Source organism: Piliocolobus tephrosceles, chromosome 2, assembly GCF_002776525.5.
Source record: "Piliocolobus tephrosceles isolate RC106 chromosome 2, ASM277652v3, whole genome shotgun sequence".
Lineage (NCBI taxonomy): Eukaryota > Metazoa > Chordata > Mammalia > Primates > Cercopithecidae > Piliocolobus > Piliocolobus tephrosceles.
The window spans coordinates 103,323,384-103,334,495 of NC_045435.1; the positions used below are offsets into that span (position 1 = coordinate 103,323,384).

General features: G+C 43.9%; 1 protein-coding gene across 2 annotated transcripts in view; it reads left to right on the forward strand.

Moving 5' to 3' along the window:
* KLHL6 (kelch like family member 6) overlaps nucleotides 1-10,143 on the forward strand; it is a 70,251-nt gene extending 60,108 nt beyond the window's left edge. For both annotated transcript variants that reach the window (XM_023187611.1, XM_023187612.1), the window contains exons 5-7: nucleotides 3,596-3,798; nucleotides 5,194-5,407; nucleotides 5,673-10,143. In XM_023187611.1, coding sequence (XP_023043379.1) covers nucleotides 3,596-3,798; nucleotides 5,194-5,407; nucleotides 5,673-5,974 — 719 coding nt within the window. In that variant the 3' untranslated portion in view covers nucleotides 5,975-10,143. The remainder of the gene's footprint in view (nucleotides 1-3,595; nucleotides 3,799-5,193; nucleotides 5,408-5,672) is intronic.
* The last annotated feature ends 969 nt before the right edge of the window (nucleotides 10,144-11,112 follow it).

Sequence of the window (11,112 nt, forward strand, 5' to 3'; positions counted from 1 at the left end):
CTTCCTTCCTTCCTTCCTTCCTTCCTTCCTTCCTTCCTTCCTTCCTTTCTCTCTCTCTCTTTCTTTCTTTCTTTTGTTTCTTGAGATGGAGTCTCACTGTTGTCCAGGCTGGAGTGCCATGGAGAGGTCTCAGCTCACTGCAACCTCTGCCTCCCAGGTTCCAGCGATTCTCCTGCCTCAGCCTCCTGAGTAGCTGGGATTACAGGCACATGCCATCATGCCTGGCCAATTTTTGTATCTTTGATAGAGAGGAGGTTTCACCATGTTGGCCAGGCTGGTCTCAAACTCCTGACCTCAGGTTATCCACCCACTTTGGCCTCCCAAAGTTCTGGGATTATAGGTGCCCACCAACATGCCTGGCTAATTTTTGTATTTTTGGTAGAGACGGGGGGTTCACCATATTGACAGGCTGGTCTCAAACTCCTGACCTCAGGTGATCTGCCTGCTTTGGTCTCCCAAAGTGCTGGGATTACAGGCATGAGCCACCGCGCCTGGCCTAATTTTTTTTGTATTTTAAGTAGAGATAGGGTTTCACCATGTTGGCCAGGCTGGTCTTGAACTCCTGACTTCAGGTGATCCGCCCACCTCAGCCTCCCAAAGTGCTGGGTTACAGGTGTGAGCCACTGTGCCCAGCGCACATGTTATTCTTTTGTCATAAATTTGTTGTTCACTTTTTAATGATACAAGCAACACCTGAAAGCATGCTTATTATACATAGTTAAATCAACAGAAACTTGTACTTCAATTAACAATATCATCTGGACATGATGACATGTTGGTTTAATGGATATATATATTAAGTGATATAGTTACTAATGCAAAGCACATCATGGGAGCTTAATTACGCTGGCCAGTATTATCACTACTGTTATTCTTTTCTTTTTACCAGCTATATGGCAGTCTACCAAATGGATAAACCATAATTTTTTTAGCTTTCTTTTTTTTTTTTTAATCTCCTTAAAAAATACTGCAGTAGGCATTCGTAGACACATATTTTTTCATACTTGGGCTGCTACTTGGAAAGTTTCCTGGAAGTGGTCATATGTGAATTGAGAATTTTGTATATATTGTGAAATTGTCCTACAGAAAAGTTGTACCAATTTACAGTCCAATCAGTGATGAGTGACAGTGCCCGTTTTCTATATCCTTGCTCACGATGTCTATTATTAGTCATTTAAATTTTTAATAGACTAGAATGTTTGAATTTATACTCCTAGGTCATTAGTGAGGTTGAGCATAGTTTATATATTTACCAGATAATTGGATTTATTTTTTAAAATTATCTGTTCATACTCTTTGACAGTTCCTATCAGTTTTTGTCTTTTTCTTACTAATTTTTTGGAGCTCTAATTATATATCCTTTGCTATTTGTGTTGCAAATATTTTCTCCTAGACTGTGGCTGTTTTTTAGCTGTATATTTATATACTTGTTTTCTTTCCTATACAATTCCACATTTCATGTCATGCTTAGAAAACCCCTCCTAACCCCAAGGCCATTAACATAATATCCTATACATTTTCCAGTTACTTCTATAGCAGTAACATTTGAATTTTATTTTAAACGTAATGTAAAATAAGTATCTAACTTAATTTTTATCCAAATGAACAACCAATTGTTCTAATAACATTTATTTAATGATCTGTATATATTTTAGTCTGTTTCTGTGCTCTTGTTTTTAACTGATCAGTTTGTCTAGTACTGCACTGTTTGTATTAGGTTAGCTTTTTTGTATATTTTAATACTTGATGGCCGGGCGCGGTGGCTCAAGCCTGTAATCCCAGCACTTTGGGAGGCCAAGACGGGCAGATCACGAGGTCAGGAGATCAAGACCATCCTGGCTAACACGGTGAAACCCCGTCTCTACTAAAAATACAAAAACTAGCTGGGCGAGGTGGCGGGCGCCTGTAGTCTCAGCTACTCGGGAGGCTGAGGCAGGAGAATGGCGTAAACCCGGGAGGCGGAGCTTGCAGTGAGCTGAGATCCGGCCACTGCACTCCAGTCCGGGCGACAGAGCAAGACTCCGCCTCAAAAAAAAAAAAAAAAAAAAAAAAAAATACTTGATAAGGAAAGCCTCCTTCTTCACTTTTCTTTTTCAAAAGTTTCTTAGAAATTTTTCCAAACTTACTCTTCCCAGTGAAATTTAGAATTACCTCATCAAGTTCCCCCCAAAAGTCCTGAAGGCACTGAGTATATAGATTAACCTAGGGAGGGCTGACATCTTCACAATAAGGTGTCTTCGCATTTATCATTTATGCACACCATATGCTTTCTCGGGTTTTTTTTTTTTTTTTTTTTTTTTGGTCCTAAAATAAAATCATAGGTTTTAATAAAGTTTGCATATATTTCTTTGAAAATTTACAGTTATTTTATATTTACACTTTTTGCCACTACCTAAATAGGATCAACGTTTTGAATAAATGGAGACCTTTGAAAGGTACCCCACCCAAAGAAAAATGGCCAAACCATATGAACAAAAGATTCAAGGCAGAGGAAGCTCCGCTTCCCTCGTAGTAAGTGAAAACCAAACTGACAGAGTTTTTCTCCGTCAGACTTAAAAAAAATAATAAAAGAAAGGCAGAAAACAAAACCACCACCACCAACAAAAAGTGGGTATGAGGAAAAGTCAACCAGCACTGCTGCGGAGCATGCCAAAAAACTCAGGGTGCACATGCCTTTGACTTAGAAAATCCACTTCTGGGCTCTGCACTGGAGAAACACCCCTGACACAGAATGTGGTCAGTAATGTTCACTTCTCCACTATTGCACATATGTAAGTCTGAAAAGTAAATCTTTGCTTTAAGTAGTTGGCAGTACTCTATGCTGATGGGAAAATGGAAACACAAAGCTGTTAAATATTTGATTTAAATCACCAAAAAAGTCAGTTCTCCTTTGTCTTCATCTCTTTCCCCAGCTGCTGAATTACTTATTTTCTGTTTTTTAAGAGCGTTGTCTTCAAGGAAATATTTACCAGATCACTCTCAAATGATCTATTGTGAGCATCTCATACTTTTACAACAAAAATTAATTTAGAAATAGGATAAATCCCACTGACCTTTTTATACAGATCAGAGAGACACACCAAGAGAATGTTGTATGATTTCTTAGTGATTTTTCCAGGTCTGTATCTTTGCTTTTTTGTTTAAATAATTAAGTAAACATAGAACTTAAGCTGCCATGTAATTTGCCTTCTGCACAAACCCCACTGTCCCCGCCCAGCCTTACTTCCTGCTCCTTCTGAGCGCAAACACTGAGCCCAGATTCCCTCTGGCCCCTACCCACCCAGGCTGGCTTGGGTCCTGCCCCCCTGAAGCCTTCTTGGGGCCCTGCTCACTTAGCCACCTCTTCTCTGAACTCTCACAGCACTGAGGTGGCACATGACACAGTGTGGTACATCATCCCTTCTGTCTCTCCCTGTTCCCCTGCGTTTGCCTCATCTCCCCTGCCAGACAGCACACACTAGCCGGGTTTCTTATATCTCCCCTCAGGGCAGGGCTGGTCTGGGGACTTGGCACTTTTGGATATGTGGGATATTATGGGAGAAGCTGTATTTCTGACGCATCTGATGGTTTCTTAAATGCTTTGTATCTCTTGCAGGCGGCAAAGAAACACAGCATGATGTTTGGAAATATAATTCTTCGATCAACAAGTGGATTCAGATTGAGTATTTAAACATAGGCCGCTGGAGGCATAAGATGGTGGTGTTGGGTGGCAAGGTTTATGTTATTGGAGGCTTCGACGGCTTACAGAGAATCAACAACGTGGAGACCTACGACCCCTTTCACAACTGCTGGTCAGAGGTATAGGAGACGATTTCTACCAGTAACTGCCTGTATTATTACTTCAATGCTTTTTTAGAAAGCTTTGGAACGTGCCTACCATGGTGGCCAGATTTCTGATCACTTTACTCCCAAGGAGAACATTTTTGGTGGCTCTGAGCTTCCCTCCTCCTAGGAGCTATTGCTTCAGTATCGCTGATCAAATCACAGAAACAATGTCCTTCCAAGTGGTGAAGGTCTGTGTGGGCACCTGTCCTAATTTGGACAGAACCCCAGATGTGGATGGAGGCTCACCCTGTCCTTAGATGAGAGATCTCTTGGTCTGCATGTCTTGACGTAGAGTCTTGTCTCCTCAGATGCCTTGTCTCCTATTCTTCTCCACACTGGACACATGCAGATCACTTTACTATACCATTTATGAACCCAGAATGATTTGGTCATGTTAGAAGTCATCCCTTCTTTATTTTCCCATTGATGATGAGCCACTTGCAGCCCTGCATGTCAGACTTATCAATGCAACCTCAGGTGTATATCAGACTCAGGAAAAGAAAAGCCACCTCATCTCATTTCCAGGTTATTCCCAATTTCAAATGCTCTTTCTCCTTATCAGATCAGATGTCCAAGCATGTTCCAGCTTAATGGAGTGTACAACACAGTCATTGTAGGCACAAGCAAAGGTTGCCAGGTCACCACATCTAGCCAAGACTGTCAGCCTGAAAAGTGCTATATTGAGAGCCCTTAACATTTATGGGGAGCGTACCTAAGATCTTCTCAAAACAAGCCCGATCACAGAGCTGCTCCATGATCTAAAAGGATCCTGCAAATAAATGGGCAAGAGGCTCTTGGAAGTCTCCTTTAGTGTCCTGGGGTTCATAGGGTAGAAGCACACGTCTGACTTAATCTCAAAATCCTCAGTGCTACCCTATAATGGAAGAGTCTGCTTACCTGTGGCCACCTCAAACCCGTATACCAGCTTTCCTTCCTAGATATAAGCACCAAGGAAAATCAATGCTGGTACATAGTACGCACTCCATAGATATTTTTTGAGTGGATGAGCACATGAATGTATATGAATATGCGTGTATAAAACATCATTTTCCTCCAACACTGGCTGATTTCATCTGTATAAACTTATTCTTACCTATACTCCTCCTTCCCTGAGAGCTAGATTCTGGGAGAGGCGGGCATATCCCAACACACAGCTTGTCTAGCTTTCGTGGAGCCTGGAGGGAGGGTGGGAAATGCATGCTTTCATTCTTGCTATGTCTTCAGAGGAGTCAAGCCTATGGGCCTTGTGACTTTAGGCAAAAGATGCCCAGTTCTGTGTCCCGGAGCTCTGTCCTGTATCCTGGGAGTTACTGCAGCAATCTGGGCAGCATGACTGACAGCTTCTTCTTGTGCCCTGTGCCTCTACAGGCTGCACCCCTCCTTGTCCATGTCAGTTCCTTTGCAGCCACCAGCCATAAGAAGAAGCTCTATGTGATTGGAGGAGGGCCCAATGGGAAACTGGCCACAGACAAGACTCAGTGTTATGACCCTTCCACCAACAAGTGGAGTTTGAAGGCGGCCATGCCGGTGGAGGCCAAATGCATCAATGCAGTGAGTTTCCGGGACCGCATCTATGTCGTTGGTGAGTAATGGCTTCTTATTGATCTGAGTAGCTTAGAATCTGATTAGCGCCTGGCTGCAGTGCGTCAAGGGCGTGTCGCGGTGTCTCCAGTGCTGGCAACTCACTGCCCCTAGGACCCACTCTGGCTTTCAGAAGAGCCGTCAATCGACTGTTTCTCTTGGCAAGAGGGTAGACTTGGCCTAACCAGAAATTGAATTTTAGTGGTTAAGAGGGAAGAACCCAGAAAAATGGAGCGATGCCCACCGAGTTTCCTCCCTCTCTTCAGGTGGGGCCATGAGGGCGCTGTACGCCTACAGCCCCCTGGAAGACAACTGGTGCCTGGTGACCCAGCTCAGCCACGAGCGGGCCAGCTGCGGTATCGCGCCCTGCAACAACCGGCTCTACATCACCGGCGGGCGGGACGAGAAGAATGAGGTTATCGCCACAGTGCTGTGCTGGGACCCCGAGGCCCAGAAACTGACAGAGGAGTGTGTCCTGCCCCGGGGCGTGTCGCACCATGGCAGTGTCACCATCAGGAAGTCGTACACCCACATTCGCAGGATCGTGCCTGGAGCAGTGTCTGTCTGACGGCAGGATGGGGAGCTGGAGAGCCCCCCAGATCCTCAGCGTGCCCGCCTCACCTCTCACCCTCCTCCAGCTCCACTTCAGGCCGCAGGCTCGAGTTTGAGGCCATGCATCAGGAGATCCCCTTGACTCACTTTGGGAGAACCTTGGAAGTCACAGTTTGGGGTCACTTGAGACTGGCCAGGAATGTTTGCATGACCTACCTCAGGAGGGGAGGTGAGGAAGAGTAATATTTAGCATTCAGGACCCACCCACCCTATGCTGGCTTCTGTGCCAGGCACTTCCTTATATGGGTTCATTTAACCCGGTGAGTGGCTCTTATCACTTCTAGTTTACAGGTGAGGGAACAGAGCTTCACAGAGGCTAAGTGGCATGTCCCTGATCACTCAGATAGCAAGTAGCTACCCCAGGAGTCTAAAACCCAGGTCTTTCAGCTCCGAAGTCAATGCTCTTTCCACCATGCTGCCTATCTCAGGCAGGAAAAACAAACAAAAAACCAAAACCAAAACCTGGCTCATGCCGGGTGCAGTGGCTCACGCCTGTAATCCCACACTATGGGAGGCCAAGGCGGGTGGATGACCTGAGGTCAGGAGTTCGAGACCAGCCTGGCCAACATGGTGAGACTCCCCCTCCCCCCGCCGTCTCTACTAAAAATACAAAATTAGCCTGGTGCAGTGGCAGGCGCCTGTAATTCCAACTATTCAGGAGGCTGAGGCAGGAGGATCACTGGAACATGGGAGGTGGAGGTTGCAGTGGACCGAGATGGTGACACTGCACTGCAGTCCAGGCAACAAAAGTGAAACTCTATCTCAAAAACAAACACAAAAACAAAAACAAAGACAAAGAAACTTGGCTCACTTCTTGTTTCGGCAAGTCTGCTAAAAGATTCACTCAGCACGGCAGGGAAATAAAGGTGTTTCCTGTTTTCTTTCCTTTTCTTTTTTATTCTGCATCCTCCCTCGTCCCGCCCTTTACCAAAATTTAAACCAAGGAGTCATTTGGGCTCCTTGCCAAGAATATCTCATAGGTTCTTCCACTTGAAAGGTCTGGGGGATGGGTTTGGGAAGGCCTGTTTGCTTTGAAAGAGATGAAAGATGAAATACTTGTGTTCTTTTATTATTATTTTTTTTTGAGATGAAGTCGCCCAGGCTGGAGTGCAGTGGCATGATCTTGGCTCACTACAACCTCTGTCGTCCTGGTTCAAGTGATTCTCCTGCCTCAGCCACCTGAGTAGCTGGGATTACAGGCACCTGCCACCACACCCAGCTAATTTTTGTAGTTTTAGTAGAGACGGGGTTTCACCATCTTGGCCAAGCTGGTCTTGAATGCCTGACCTTGTGATCCGCCCTCCTCGGCCTCCCAAGTGTGAGTCGTGGACCGGCCTTTTCTTTTTTTTAATGATCGTAAGCTGGCCCATTCTGGACCAGAATTGTCATTGCCAGACAGAATTGTACCTTTAGCACAGTCTGGTTCCCTGGCCTCTTAGTGTTCATCAGTTGTACTGCAATGTAGAAAAGATGTTTCTAGAGACTTAAACTACTGTTTTATTTAAAAAAGTAAACACCTGAACACAGCTGGCCTCCATAGGAACGACAGATTCTCCTTGATGGTACACTTTATAGTTTTTGGACAGTGATTTAGGTCCACCTTCCTGATACCCCATCCTCCTGAAGCCTTCATTTTCAGGACTTTTAAAAAGCACTTCTACTTGTTTTTTTGATCAGTGTAGCTCAAGTGTGTCCTTCACTGTAAGAGCTAGAGCTTCCAAATGAGCTCACTGGAAATTCATTCTAATCCCCAAGCTGGAGAAACAGGTTAAGAGATCCTGTTTCATACACTGTATTTAAAAAGCAACAATGATAACAACATAGTAACTGCATTACCCAATGGATTTTATTTTCATCATATGATTTCAATTCTCTTTATAGAGTTTTATTTCATGTCCAGTGTGGCCTGTTCTTCTCAGCCGTTTGGGAAGTTAGAGTTATTAGAGTTGACAGTGAACTTAATTTTCATTAAACAGTCATGGTTAGAAGAAGCTAATATTTGAAACAGATTGCAAAACCTTGAAAAATTACAGGTGAGATTTCTGTTTGTGCCAGATTATTGAAGATAAATATAAATGTATGTTGGTGTGTGAAAGGCTCTGTGCCTTAGAGGCATGACAGTTCAGCTCTCTGCTGTGGAAAGTAACACAGGCCAATAGAAGCATATTTGTGGAATTTTAGAACAAACTATGGCTGACTCGTGAGCACTGTAATAACCATCAGGAAGCTCCCAACTGAAACAATGTAACAATGTAATCTAGTTCAATTCAGCAAACATTCATGGGTGCTTCATGTCTGCCAAGCCTTGAGGACACCCATGAATGGCAAATCTCCATGCTGGACACTCGAAATGGGTAAACAGGCCACCAGTTAATCCTTTTGTTTTTCTTTTCTTCAAGTTAGCTAAAAATGAGATGTATATGAAGTGATGAGGCTGGATCCAAGTCTTGATTGCCTTTCAGGGGGTCATGGCGGTAAGCTGTGCAGTAAAGTCAACCAGTGGCCATTGCTTACATGTTTGTCTTTTCAGGGAGCAGATGGTGGTCCTTTGATAAGACCCATTGGCAAACTTCGTACCCATCAGCAGGTCAACCCTATGCTGGGAAAGTGAGGATTTGGGATTTCTGTGCTATCAACCTGATTCTAAATGTAGGACCCAAGTTTCTGGACTACATCAGAATACCTAAATGAATCACGGAATCACTCTTTATGATTTTTTACAACACCAGATATGCAGGTGAATTGTGGAAAATTTCATGTAGCTGACACCCAGGAAATGGGGAGTCCTAATAATGACATCGGGTAGGGAACAGATACACCTTGTTAGAAGATTGAGGGTTCTGTATTTGAAGTTGTCAGTCTGTAGCTCTTCGAGAAAGAAAGTTCAAGTCATTTGGGGGAAACTTAAGTATAGTCATCAGGCTTTTAGCTTCTAGCCACTAGCCAGGGATGAGAGCTTCTAAAATCTAAAATTCATTCTAAGAAATAAAGACAAACACATTTGCAGGAAGGTAACTGTTGCAACCCACACCATCAGTAGGGGGAAAACCAAGCCGAGAATGAACCCAGGAGAACCCTCGGACTCAGGCAGGACATGGCAGGATGTTCTGGCTCAGCAGACTGGAGACTGAGGCAGGGCCTGCGAGTGGACAGAGCATCCCTGGCTGGGAAGAAGAAGATGGGGTGGGAGGAGGTCAGGTTCCAAGGGTGCAGGTCTGGAAAATGATATCAGAGGCCCTGGAGTTTGTGAGCTTGACTCTAGTCCCAAGAAGGGTAAGGGAGAATAAGGGTAAGGGAGAATTTCAGGCAAGGAAATAATGAAGGAACCCACTTCTTAGAGCAGAGGCACAAGTTAGAGCAGGCACAGCATTGGGCCAACTTGCTTTGGGGCCTCTGAGCTGCTCAGCTGGGTCTCCTGTCCTAGAGGGAAGGTGGCCCAGAGTCTTTGGTGGAGCAGAATCTGTAGATGACGTTGAGGGACTCCAGTTGCCAAGGTTGATCTGAAACAGGCAGGGAGCTAAGCTTATCAGAACACCAGTAGATTCATGTTCTCAGCTTTCATCTATTCTGGTCTCAATGGCTTCGGAAAACATACACATACACATACACTGTGTCACTGAACTCAAAGCAAACTATGCTCTCAGGGAAATACAAATATCATATTCTTATAGCTGTAAAATAGTATAGCTTAGCTATTTAGAGAAGTTTTTGAGGTACTGTTGTTATTTACTTGTCCTGTTTTATTTTGAAAAATGAAAGCACTCAATAGAATTTTTAAGGTTGATAACACCACAGTGATTTGTTATGTAAGTCCCAACTTGGAGTTGCAAAATCATTTTTTCCCTTAATACCTGGGTGTTGCATTAGATCTCATAATTTGAAGAGACAACCTTTATAGAAATCCACATATATCTCAAATATGGCTACTGCAAAACCAGTTTTGACAGGTCAGATTTTCATATGTGTAGGTATAAATAGCCAACACTCTGTGAACAAAATCTTTTAAGCATTTTGGTTACATAAAGTTGTATATTTTCAGTGATCAAACTAAGGATATTGTTTATAGGTTTTAAAAACCAAACCAATTAAGTTTTTATTTATTCAATAAAATATGTACAGAACAGATGCAAATGTGTTATATACAATCATGAAGTGATTTTTTTTTTTTTTTTTTTTTGCTGTTTTTGGTTTATATAAATAAGTGGTGTCTGAACAGAAATTAATTTAGAAAGTAGAAATTTAAAACATTTCAGTTGGTTCTGGGACTTTAGATAAGTTCATAGGTTAAAATTCACCAGGTTTGATTTATGGAATGTCAAACAGTAGACAATTTTTCCCTCCCTAAAGATGCATTGCCTCGCTGAGCAAGCTTTTACCAACCCATATGCAAACTGCGTGACTCTCCTCTTGCCTGGCCTCACCTCTTCATACAGGAGACCCCCTTCTAAGCTGATTACAGGTCTGACCTCTTAGCCCGCCTCCACCATTGTTCCTGTGTTGTCTCTGAAGCCTTCCCTGGTCTTTGCTTCTCAAATTGGGGCACATGTAACTTGGGGTATGAGACTTCCCTCTAATCACTGGAAACCCTGTTATCGATTTAGTTTGTTTTGGTTACAATGCAAGAGTCCTATGTATTTGAAAAGGAAAACTGGAGCCTTTAAAGAAATCTGGGGTTCCATGAATAGCTTCAGACCTTTCCCTCTGGGCCTCCCCAGAAGTAGATGTTCTGCCTTAGGAGTTCTTGGTGGAAACCCTTGGAAATCACAGACCCAGCTCCCTCACTGGTGGGGAGTGTTCTGGAGTGATCTTGGGCCCTGGATCTGACTGCCACTGCACCAGCTGTGAGTCAAACGGAGTTTTGACCTTAACTTTGCTGCTGAGCCTTCCAATTTCTCCACTGGGTCTAAGTGATAATCTCAAGTCTGGGCAGTTTGGCCAGGGCCAGGCATCTGTCCAGCTTTTCTTAGCGCCTCCCCCTGTACCTACTGCTCCTTGCTGGTGTATAGCATCTCCTGGACCAGTTCCTTTTCCCTGGACATGCAGCCTTCATACAGGATCTCAGTTCTCTCCCGCCCTCTGTAGCCCCATGCCTCA